The sequence below is a fragment of the Rhizophagus irregularis genome, chromosome 9 (genome assembly GCF_026210795.1).
Source record: "Rhizophagus irregularis chromosome 9, complete sequence".
Lineage (NCBI taxonomy): Eukaryota > Fungi > Glomeromycota > Glomeromycetes > Glomerales > Glomeraceae > Rhizophagus > Rhizophagus irregularis.
The window spans coordinates 3,828,424-3,842,053 of record NC_089437.1 but is presented as its reverse complement, the minus strand read 5'-3'; the positions used below and the strand labels follow the sequence as shown (position 1 = coordinate 3,842,053).

Here is a 13,630-nt window from a genome sequence, read left to right as displayed (position 1 = left end):
GTAAAAGAAGACATTCTATTATTTTTTCAAACTCCTATAGATGCTCTTTTTACTAAAAACTGATAACTTTCTTTTTATAGATTTTCTTTATGATCTTCTTTGTTATTAATATTCATAATGATTTTTGGAGGAAATATCAAGTTAATAGGTGAATGATTATCATTAGGTGTTTCTGTCAGATTAGTATAACCTCTTTAAAGTATGATTCTATTTGTAAAGTGAAAATCATGTTTTTTTTCATTCTAGGATCTATTAATTTTCCTTTACATTCCTGACAGTAACATGTATATATTTGCAGATTCAAGAAAGACAAACATAGAGAACTTTTTGAATGCTTTAATTATTTCTAGTTTTATCATATGGCATTTTGAATTCTTTATCAAAGATAATTTATTTATTTTAATTGTTTAATATTTACTATACTTATTGTTAAGGTTGCTGGGTGAAATTAAGTAGTTTAGACAATTGTTGAAATTGAAACTAGTTAAAACATTTTATTAAAAAATTAAAAATTTGCAAAACTGCGAAACTGACAAAACTGGTAAAACTGTGAAAGGTTTAGACATATTTTTATATATTAATTAATAAAGTTTACCATTTATTATAATAAATTATATGATTTATATTAATTATTTAAATCATTATATATATTAAAATATATAGTAAATTTAACTAATAATCAGTTTTATAATTTTACTTTTTATATATTATTACTAGTATAGTTAGATCTCTATATAGTTATTTAATTGGATTTTGCAAAAATTGGTAATTATATAAAGAATTTTACTAGTATGATGTGATTATAAAGATTTTTTTATATAATAATTATATAAATTGGTTTTTTCTAAAAGTATGATTATATGAAGAAATTTTATATGATGTGATTATATGAAGTGTAACTATATAGAGGTCTAAATGTATTTATTAATAATTGTTAATTAATATTTAATATTTTATTTTAAATTTTATTAATTAAAGAGTTTAGACATAGTTTAGATATTTAGCCATTGTTGAAACCTTTTGTCATAGTTTAAACTATTACTAATTAAAGTTTAGACTTTTGTCAAAAGTTAAAATGAGTTTAGCCAAGCAACCTTACTTATTGTATAATTACCGTATATCATGGACCATAGTACCCCCCTATGCATAGTACCCCCCTTGAAAAATTTCATAGAATTGTATAATACTTGGGGGATATTTTACAATTATCTCGTGATCTAGTGATCAGATTTGAGCCATTTTTTTTTTGTTTGATAGCTCTCATTGAGCTCTTCAAAATAAAAAAAGATCATTCAAATTGGACTAGTAGATCGTGAGATATTCGCAAAAAATGGAATTTTTAGGCTTTGTTTAGTACCTGGGGTACAGGGTCAAACCTAAAGCTCCGCATGAGCCAAGCCAGCTCACAAGCTGGCTCGAGCTTTTCAATCTGAGCCGAACTGAGCCACGATTAAATTGGCTCAGTGGCTCGCGAGCCAGCTTGAAAAGAGCTCGAGCTGGTAATAGGCTCGGCTCAAAAAGCTCAAGCTAGTAATAAGCTCGGCTCAAAAAGCTCGAGCTGACTTGAGTTATCATACAAAAAATGTTGCGAAAACGTTTTTTGTATAATATTATATTAAAAAAAATGTTTCGCAACATTTTTTTTAATTCTTTAATAAAAAACATTGTGAAAACATTTTTTTCACAATATTATATTAGAAAAAAACGTTTTACAATGTTTTTTTAAATTCTTTAATAAAAAATGTTGCGAAAACATTTTTTTTCACAATATTATATTAGAAAAAAATGTTTCACAACATTTTTTTTCACAATATTATATTAGAAAAAAATGTTTCACAACATTTTTTTTAATTTTTTAATAAAAAAATGTTGCGAAAACATTTTTGTATAATATTATATTAAAAAACATTTCGCAACGTTTTTTTTAATTCTTTAATAAAAAACGTTGCGAAAACATTTTTTTCACAATATTATATTAGAAAAAAACATTTCGCAACATTTTTTTAAATTCTTTAATAAAAAATATTGCGAAAATGTTTTTTTCACAATATTATATTAGAAAAAAACATTTCGCAACATTTTTTAATTCTTTAATAAAAAACATTATGAAAACGTTTTTTCACAATATTATATTAGAAAAAAACGTTTTGCAACATTTTTTTTAATTCTTTAGTAAAAAAACATTGCGAAAACGTTTTTTTCACTATGTTATATTAGAAAAAAATGTTTCGCAACGTTTTTTTAATTCTTTAGTAAAGAAACGTTGCAAAAACATTTTTTCCACTATGTTATATTAGAAAAAACGTTTCGCAACATTTTTTTAATTCTTTAATAAAAAATGTTGCGAAAATGTTTTTTTTACAATATTATATTAGAAAAAAATGTTTCGCAACATTTTTTTAATTCTTTAGTACGTAAAGAAACATTGTGAAAATGTCTTTTTCACTATGGTATATTAGAAAAAAATGTTTTGCAACGTTTTTTAAATTCTTTAGTAAAAAAACGTTGCGAAAACATTTTTTTCACTATATTATATTAAAAAAAAATGTTTTGCAACGTTTATTTCAATGCTTCAATAAAAAATGTTGCAAAACATTTTTGTGAAGATAAAGCTCGAGCCTGGCTTGGCTCGAGCAAGCTATGATTTTCATAACTCGGCTCGGCTCACTTTAGCTTGAGCCAGAATTTTTATGGCTCAGCTTATTCTGGCTCAGGCCAGAATTTTTTTTTCAAACTGAGCTGAGCCAGACTGTGGCTCAGCTCAAGCCGGCTCATGCAGAACTTTAGTTCCGACACCATAACATATCCCCACACACTTACCCAATATTCCAAAAAATCTGGAAAGTTAAAATCTACAAAAAAGAATAAAAAAAGAAACGTTAGTACGTTTCTTCAAAGTAAATTCCAAGAAAACACGTTACCGCACACTTACTTAATATTCCAAAGAACCCAGAAGCCAAAATCTACAAAAAAGAATAAAAAAAGAAACATTAGTACGTTTCTTCAAAGTAAATTCCAAGAGAACGCACTTACAAACACTTACCCACTATCCCAAAGAACTCGGGAAGCTGAAATCTACAAAAAAGAATAAAGAAAAACATTAGAAAAATAAATAAATAAAAAAAAAACAAAAAGACCTCCTCTAACTTACCTTCAAACTGAAATCCAGTTCTAGGAAGATGTTCTTTAGAAAAACAAAGTAAAGGGAATGTCCTAAGCTGTTTAAGCCAAATTCTGAAGGGAAGAATGACCGAAGACGCTCTTTCTATATTTTTATATTTTTTTTTATATTTTTATATTTTTTTTTTTTAAAAAAAAAAGCAAAAAAAAATACCAGATTTGACCAGATTATCTGATCAATCCAGTCAATCTGATCATCTGTGTAACATCCAATCAATCCGGTATTATCCAACAGATCCATTTGGATTTTCCAAAATCCGTTTATTTGTTCTTAATCTGGATCATCCGATCCAGTCAAAAAATGGACGACAGATTGAACAGATTTCACTAAAGCATACCTTTAAGTCAGATATCCAAATATCAGAAAACATTTAAAGCTAATGAATCATGAATATAAAAAGGTTTTTCAGGTAATATATTTAAATTGTATCTTTCTGTCTTTCATTTATTTGGCAACATTTATATAGTGTTTTTGTGTATTGGTGATTTGAATCTTTACATATGGGCTGATTTGTTTACTCTGCATTAAAAGAGTTATTGATTGATTTTCACAATTTTTGTTACTCAAAATTGTTTTGTAATACCAAAAAATCATCTGATTGATGATTACTTGATTAAATAATAAGTTGAACAAAAATTTACATTTGTGAAACTTAAATTATTAAATGTAAGAGCTGTAAAAAAACTCATTTCACTAATAAAAAACCCATTTCTCATATATATGGAATTTTTAACATATATTATTAAAAAGTAAGTATATTTTAATAAAATATAAAGTAAAATAAAAATTTATATAGCCTTAGTAGCTATAAATGTTTATAAAAGTATAATAAAAAGATTATATTTATAATAGATATTTTCAAACAATAAAAATAATTATTTTATATTAGAGTTTGTATTACCATCTTTAAATGCAAATATATCAAGATTCACTGATCCGTTTTCTATAATTTTAGGCTCGTTGGAAAGCCCTTGTTCTGAACTTTATAGGCGAAAAAAGAGCTCACCGATTGAATCATTAGATCCAGAGATATTTACGTTTAAAGTTGAGGTATGAACTTTTTAACATGCTTAAATGCAAATATCTTGGGATTCACTGATCCATTTTTATAAATTTAGGCTCTTTGGAAAGCCTTTGATCTGGTCTATATGAACGAAAAAAGAACTTTCCGATTGGATCACTAGATCTAGAGATATTTACGTTTTAAATTGAGATACAAATTTTTAATATATATAGTAAGTGCTAAGAATTATATTAATTTAAAAGAAATATTTACCAAATTATAGTATAATAACATTAAATAAAAATTTTTTAATACTTATTTCCAATTTACTGTATATTATATAGTATTTTGTATAATAAGAATGTAATAAAATTAATATTTTAATTAAAGGTAGACAAATCAGCCCATATAATGTTACTTTTTAATAAGCCAATTTTACAGGTCAAAAAGTGAAAAATCAGGCATCAATCAGTCACCAATCGGTCATCAATCAGGTAGCTGATTGGTGACCAATTGGTGACTGATTGTAATGATCTGAAAGGACCTGGAAAACTATATATAAAGATTATTGCCAAAAAATCAAAAAAAATAGGAGTGCGAACCATAATATGATTATTTTGCTGTTTAGTAATAGGGCCAAGAAAGGAAAGATTTTCACTTATTGTTGCGAACCAATACATGACTTTTACTAATTAATTTGGCGGTAACCTTTTTGAAAATTAATTATAGTCTCGAATCATATTTGGCAGTAATCCTATTAGAAGTTTTCCAATTCCTGGTCTGAACCAGTGATCCGCAATCCAGTGATCCTCCAGATATATCCATTTAACTGGATTGAAAGTTTGCTAAACAGATAGGTTTTACTGGATTAGCGGATATTCAGTGAATATCTGGCAGATATTTTTTCATTTCTAATTTTTCTTATTTCTCTGGTGTTTTTTGTGACAAAATGTTTTCAACTATATTCAAATAACTAATAACCGGTTGAAAATCAAGTGAAAAGTTATTACTAAAAAAGGAAGCAAGGTATTTCAATTACTAAAGGTACTACTTTTGAACCTACTAAATATTTAGAATTATTTGTTAAAACAGAAGAAAAAGAAAGTAGCACTAAACCTTTACAAAATGAAGAAAAAAAGAAGGTTCGTTATGGTTGGACTAATTTATATTATTAAAATCCTTCTTTATTAAATAAAATAAAATGAAAGGATTACACTACATGCTGATGACTGTGCAATAAAATATAAATAAAAAAATTATATTTGTCAATTTATCATCGAAAAAATGTCAAAATTTAAGCTTTTAAATTAATTATACTATCTGTTTTTAACTGCAATTGCATATTCAGTTATGTTACAGGCAGATACAGATTTTAAACCAGTTAAGAAATTTTTCAACCAGATAGGACCTGTACAGATCAACAGATCACTGGTTCAGACTACTAACTAATTGACATTTTCACCAAATACTATCACTAATCAGGCAGTTTGCTAACTTTGATCCAGTGATCAGAAAAGGATGAAATATAGCTCATTAGAATCATCTCAACAAGATGAATCTAATGGTAGTAAAATTGTATTCATAGGATTAATAGTTAATAAAAAATTAAATAAAATACAAATAAGATATTTTTATTTTTATATTTCACTTAATTTCTCATCAAGTATTAATCCTAGAAATGCAATTTTACTACCATTAGATTCGTCTTGTTAAGACGATTCCAATGAGCTATATTTTATTTTTTTCTGATCACTGGATCAAAAGTTAGCAAACTGCCTGATTGGTAACGATATTTGGCGAAAATGCCAATCAGTCACCAATTAGCTACCTGATTGGTGACCAATTGGTAACTGATTGATGCCTGATTTTTCACTTTTCGACCTGTGTTTTAAGTTTGAATTATTTGTTATATTAATTTTATTAATTTATTTATTTAAATTTTATCCTCTTAGGATGAGGTCTCCAAATCTTAAAGGGTTTTGATGACATTCTGTTTATTGATCATACAAAATGCTAAACCAAAATAGATAGAACTGTATCACAAAATATTTTACTGGCTATAAAAAAGACATTGGAAGAACAGTTTTAATATACTGATATAGAGTTAAAAAAGGTTCTGCAAAATCTCTATTAACATCGAAGAGATGCATATACTACCTTGTTGGATCTATTAAAATCAAAGATGAACAAATAAAGAACAGGAATAAACAATAGGAGAAAAGATATAAGTTGTATTTTATTATAGATTTATAATATTTATTCATTAATTTAAATATGCTAAAATGTTAATATACAATATTTTTATAATAATTTATTATAAAAAAAAAAGAAAAATGGCAAAGATTTTGGCACATGGTAAATATTAAGGATCAGAAACTCATAGATTTGCAACCTTCAGTATTATTGGACGATTGGGTTGAAAGCTTAAAGGCAATTATTGATAACTCAGGATATCACTCGAATGAATTTCTGAATCAGATACTAAGAAAGTACAAGAGGAAAAAAATAGAAATATTCGCCTGATACATAATGAAAATACAAATCACATACTTCATGTATATGATAAGTGGTGAAGATCTAGTATAGTAAGTTAAATATAAAAATAAGAAATAATTTTACATTCTATTTATTAAATTTTATCCATAAATTTGAAATGTTTTACGATATGCTGAATTGCTGATATGATAGGGAAAAGTATTCAGAATGTAAAAATTGGAAGAAAGAGGTGGTATGATGATTAATTATACATAGAAAATAATTTCAAGTCATTTCATAATACACCAGCGTGAGCAATTTCATTTTCCTATCATTTTAAATAAATTTTATTTTCAATATTATTCTCAGTGAAGTACATAGAAAATAAGTCAATTTTATTCATTGAAAATCATGCAATTTTTCCAATTAATTTAATAACCATTAGATAATGATATTTAATATTTAAAATTAATTATTTTATCAAAGATAATAAAAAATAAATATTATTATTAAATAAATATTATTATTAAATGAATTTTATTTATTAAATTATTTATAATTGTATAAAAAATTATCAAAAAATTATATATTATTAATTATATAAAACGTACTTATATCAGAAGAATATTATAGATTTATCAGTCTAGTTAGTGCTCCGAAATGAGTCAAGTTGACTCGCGAGTTGGTCGAGTCGAGTCAAGTCAAGTCAAGTTGAAAATTACAATCAAATCAAATCGATTCGAGTCGAGTTAAGCCGAATTAAATATAATTCCGGCCAAATTTATGGAATTTCCTTTTTTGGAAATTATATTACACAAAATCTGAGACGAAAAAATTTTGAAAATTACAAAAATGGAATTTTGTGAAATGGCTATGGTGCGTCTCACCTATAAACCACAAAAATATCATGTGACTTTAAATTTTTATAAGTCAGGTATTAAGTAATAAAATACAAATTGAAACCAATAAAATAATATAATAGCATAAGCTAAACATTTCTAACGGTTTACTTTTTAAGATTTATTAGAAAAATTTAATTTTATTAAGTTCGAAAGTTCAAGAATAATTTATATGATCTATATGAAAAAAGGAAAATTTCGGACTGAAATCGGGGATATATCATCATGTGAATTTCATAGATCGGAATATATCGTTACAAGATCAGGATATATCCAACCTAATGTTACGTGAATTTCATATGAAAATTACCGATTTCAATTAATTTCCCACACATTAATCAATGACTCGTCCATCAAAGCGAAAATCCAAGGCTAAAGAGCAAGAAAGAAACAACTATGGAACGTTTACAAAAAAATCAAGGATATCTGATGAATTGGATGAATGGGGAGACGAAAATGATAGTGGGTGGGATGATGATGAAGTTAGTTTATTAAACGAAAAAAAAGCTCTTGAGTTGACTTGGTCAGATAACACACACTTGGAACAAAAAAAACGTGGACCATATCTTACCGGAAAAATAAAAAAATCAACATATTTTGACAAGTATGGACCAAGTGGTTCCTTTACAAAAGCTGCAAAAAGAACCATGAAAATTTCAACTTTCATGAATAGAAATCAGACAATTCCGGATGATTTTGTAGAAGTTTTGGATGATTTGGATGAAGAGGAACAGAATCAACTCAATATAGATGAAAGAATCAAAAATCTAAAGACTGAACTTGGAGAACAGCAAAAGATTTTAACAGTAACTGAATATAATAAAAAACGCGCAATATATAAGTATTTAAAGAGATTAGATGAAAATGGAAAGGGGAAGATGAAAGCTAGCAAAGAAGCTGCGCAGTTGATTTTTATAGATTGTGCACCAAACAGAGCAAGATCAATTCAATATTGGGTGAATTTTTGGCTTCAGAATAATCACCTTCCAATGAGTCGTCAAGGAAAACATCAAAAAACAATACGATTAATAGATGATGAGGATATAGTAGTGAAATGTCACACATGGATTCGATCTCAAGGCGGAACAACCACCCCATTGAAGTTTAAGGAATTTGTTGAGCAAAAATTGCTCATTAATTCTGGAATAACGAAAAAGAAAACTATCGCCAAAGCAACTGCAACTCGATGGTTAAATGTACTTGGCTATAGCTTTCAATCACAAAAACAAGGTAAGAATTCGTTAATACAGTATTATACAAAAAAAACAATCACACATTATTTATATTAAGGTACATACTATGATGGTCATGAACGTCCTGATGTTGTTGAATATCGAAAGTTATTTCTGGATAAAATTTATAGTTATGAAAGGTACATGGCAAAGTATGAAGGTGAAACTATGGAACGAATACCACCAATGTTAGAATCTAATAATAAAGAGATAATCCTTGTAACACATGATGAGTGTATATTTTACTCTAATAATGGGAAACGAGATGTATGGACAAAAATAGGAGAATTGCCATTGCGTAAAAAGGGAAATAGACGTTCGATAATGGTTAGCGAATTTTTGTCAGAAGAATGTGGCCGTCTTAAATTAAATGCACAACAGCATCAAGAAAACTCTTCCATACCTCAAGAAGCACGCACTTATCTTCAGCCAGGCAAAGATCGAGAAGGATATTGGACAAGTGAACACCTAATCGATCAAGTAAAGACAAAAGCAATCCCTATTTTCGAAACTCTTTTTCCTAATTGTATTGGATTGTTTGCATTTGATAATAGTTCGAACCACGCAGCATTTAGGCATGATGCTCTTGTAGCCAGTAAAATGAACTTAAAACCGGGCGGAAAACAGCCAAAAATGAGGAACACGGTTTTTGGATTAAACAATCAGTACCAATCAATGGTAAACGAAAATGGGGAACCCAAAGGGATGAAACAAGTTTTAATTGAACGTGGCTTATAGAAAAATGGCCTTAATGCTGACTGTCAGTTGTGTAAAGATAAGGTGGATGATATAACACGGATTGATAGTTGTGCACGCCAGATTATTTCATTGCAACCTGATTTTTTGGCACAAAAAAGTGCGTTAGAGGAAGCAATACTAGAAGCTGGGCACTTGTGCATTTTCTACCCAAAGTTCCATTGTGAACTTAACTTTATTGAGAGATATTGGGGGGCAGCGAAAAGATATGCTCGCGAAAACTGTGACTATTCGTGGTCAAGCTTGCAACGTGTTGTTCCTGTAGCTTTAGAGTCTGTCGATACGATTATGATAAGAAAATTTGCAAGAAAGGCGTGGTGTTATATAGATTTATATAGAAATGGAATAACAGGTAAATTGGCTGAATATGCAGCCAAAAAGTATAAATCCCACCGTTGTATTCCAGATTATGTTTTAGTTGAGTTAAATAAAGTTGAATAAACTGCGCGATTGCAATTTGTTTTGAAACTCGATTCGTAATCATATGACGAAGTCACATGATATCACGCTAAGTCACGTGAAATCTATGTTTTTGAAATTTCGGACTTTGTGGTTTATAGATGAGACGCACCATATCTCTAAAAAAAGGAAATGATCAGCATAGTCTAATAAAATTACGTGATTTAATTCGACTCGACTCGATTCAGTTTGATGGGCCAACTCGACTCAAATAGAATCGAGTGTATATTTTATATAATTTTAACTTGACTTGACTTGACTCGACTCGTTCAGAGCTTTAAGTCTGGTAATATTCAGGTATGCTGATATTTTACTATATTTGTTATAAGTTCATCTAATATGCACCTGACATTATACATGAAACTGAAATTAGTTAATTTTGACCTTTGAAATGATCGAAATGGTTGAAATGATTTCGACTTGAGCTCTCCAAAAGTCGAAATAGTTGAAATTATGTCATAGTCATATGATTTTATAGTAAACAATAATATTAAATTCAAAGTTAACGAACTTCGCATCCAGTGATTCAATTTTTATAATCTTTATTAGTCCGGAGCGTAGCGAAGGACTATATATGTTCTAGCCACAGTGGTACAATATATCCCGTTGTCTGTCTGCTTGATCTGTGAGTTGACGTTTAATTGGTTCTTATTGGTTCTTATATTACACGATCGGTTAATTGAGCATGTGTTGATCTATTTATTTTAACCTGTACACTTTTTAACCTGTATACTTTCAAACAAAAAATAGAATTTAGAAAAAAAAAATTTTATCAGTTGTACCAGTTTTTCGTTCCACTTTTTATTAATTTTATTTCTTTGTAAATAGATTATTTTATTATATTTATTGTTTTAAAAAATAAACGTATTTGTATAATTCTAACAATACAAAATAAAGCATACTGAAATAAAAAATTATTTTTTGTTTTGTTTTTTTTTCGTGTTATTGTGTTAGAAATTCTTTTGATTTTTTTCGTGTTATTGTATAAATTATTGTATAAATAAACGCAACCTTTCCTCTTCCTTTTTCCTTTCTTAAAGTCTTATACCTTCTTTTATACGCTGAAGCCTATCAAAACTGAACTGTTTAAGACATAAATCATTTAGAGTCTGAACTCGTGATAACACTACGAACGTTAACCCTGCTGCAAACTCCTTGACACCAATATCAATATTAACTTTATCCAATGTCAGACCTTGACTTTTATGCGCGGTTATTGACCATGCGAGACATATTGGTAACTGAGTTCTGGAATACGTCAGCCCATTTTTGTCATCCCAGCTGCGTTTGATAGGTACTATCGGAACAACTTCTTTACCCTCCAGACTAGTTATAGTTGGTCCGTCGTATCTCTCGAATTTTATGAACACTGCAGTAGGGAGTGCTGGTGGACCCTGATCTTTGAACAATATATCTTCTACAACTCCCATCGATCTGTTTACCAGCCCTGCTTCAGTCCATATATTTGAAGTTAGCATCACACGGCAGCCTTTCGCCAGTAATATTTCCGCTTCAAGTCCCTTTGCTACGTCTGATTTGGCGCGTTTAGCTGTTCTTCCACCGCTATGTACTGCGCAGATTTTTGCTATTGGCCGATTCAATCTCCTGAGCATTTCGATGTTGACTTTATATACTTCGGGCCATGTTGTATGTATAAACACGGCATCCTGAAATCTGTCGCGTTCAGCTCTATTTAGATTCTCTTCGAACCTGCTTGTGAGAATATTCCAATCGTTTAACGTGCTTTCCCCATCTCGTAATCTTAAAAGGATATCTCTAAATCCCTGTTGATCATTACCCGATTGCCGTAGAATAATATCCAGTTCGTACACTTCTTTGAATTGTCTGTAGACTGCTATTACGTTGCTTGACGATCTAGCGTTAGTTGCAAACATAGGTACGTCGAGTACTGGAGCAAGTTGACCAAAATCACCAAACAAGATTACCGATCGTCCGCTGAAAGGTTCGTTTTTGTTTTCCGAAAATGCTTCTCTTAGCCTCATGTCGATAAATCCTAGCATCCTTCGTCCTACCATGCTTTTTTCATCAATTATGAAGTACCTTACGTCTTGTACTCTTTCTTGTAATTTTTTTAGACGGATGCCACTTAACTCGTCCTTATTGTTTTTTATCGGTATAGAAAGTGTTGAATGAATGGTCGCTCTGTTGATATTAAACGAGGCTACTCCTGTTGGTGCGATCACGAGCACTGGTGAACTGGCGTCTTTTCCTGCCAATGTGAAAAGTCGTTCTCGTATTGCCTTTATGAGATATGATTTCCCGGTTCCCGCAGTTCCCATAATCATTATCCTTAACGGCTCAACATGTTGCCCCAAAATGGTATCGTTGTAGTGTTTTTCAATTCTCTCAAAAACTTTTTTTGCTTTTCGTTCAAATTCTGATACTCTATCACATTATCCCTTCCACTAATTATGTTATTGTTGTTGCTTGCGGATTGTCGCACAAATTCGCTTGCATTTGCAATATCTTCCTCTGAATATTGTTGTTGTGCATCATTGGTCCAATTGTGTTTCCGGTCCATATCTCGTGATCCCAGGTCGGCGTCCCTTTGTATGTGCACGTTTGGACCCATCTCTGCTAAATGCATCCAATCATAACGGTATTCTTCATGTTCCTCCTCTTCGATTTCATCATAACTTTCTTCTTCACTAATTTCTGCTTCTTCGTCAAATGCTTGTCCTAGCAAGTCGATTGGATCGGAATTGGTTATATTGATGTGTCGTTCATAAATTGTTGACTATGGTATGTCACTGTTTCCGTTTAATTGTTTGATGCTTCGGTGTGGAACGTGAAGTATGACTTTGACACGGCAGAATTCCGCCCATTGATCTCCATTACGCAATCCTGATGGACGAGGCAATATTCTAACTATGTTTTCTTTTTTGCATTTTACCCACTTCCCGTTTGTGTATTTGTGGGTTAGATATAGCCTATATAGTGAAAAATCTTCTAATTGATCATCCTGATCCCAATATTTTCTTAAGGGTGACCTTGTTGTTCGTCCGCGCTCCATGATTGTATCTTCGTCATTTTCCCTACTTCCTGTACCTTGAACGCACCTTGGAGCCTCCTCATTAAGATTTAATAATACGTTCTGTCGACTAGAATGATAAAGTGGTATGCCGAGAAGTAGGTGACACGTTTCTTGTGCCGATATGTCTCTTTCTGCAATACTGTTTAGTAAGAGTTTCTGGATTGATGCAAGTGAATTATCGTCCGAATTACTTTTGTTTAGAATTTGATTAAATATTTCTGTGAAAGCTACTGATTTGGGTTCGGATTTGCTCGCGTATTTAGAGATATATTGCAAGGCTGCGTGTATGGTGAGGACGGGTTTGATATCAACATTCGCTCGCCAACCTTGCAATTGCAACCTGTTGTGCGAGTTTAGATATGGGTCATTCCTTGATGTCACTAATTCAGGTTGTTCATGATTATCCTCGCGTATAAACGAATGATCATTTCTCTCTTTTGGGTATCCAAATTTACAAACCTGTTGTCCGTGTTTACTACGCAAACAATATGATGGACTACATTTAGTATGTCTTTGTAATTTGTTTATCAATTCAACATAGTCTTGTAAATCATCGTTTATTTCTTCTGC

At 30.1% G+C, this 13,630-nt stretch overlaps 1 protein-coding gene across 1 annotated transcript; it reads left to right on the top strand.

The window, feature by feature from the left end:
* Positions 1 to 7,899: 7,899 nt before the first annotated feature.
* On the top strand, positions 7,900 to 9,987 carry OCT59_029898 (uncharacterized protein; the record flags this gene model as incomplete). The annotated part of the gene is made up of 3 exons (XM_066146286.1): positions 7,900 to 8,788; positions 8,849 to 9,468; positions 9,529 to 9,987. 3 exons carry the CDS (start codon positions 7,900 to 7,902, stop codon positions 9,985 to 9,987), a joined length of 1,968 nt encoding a protein of 655 aa, XP_065994946.1.
* Positions 9,988 to 13,630: the final 3,643 nt, after the last annotated feature.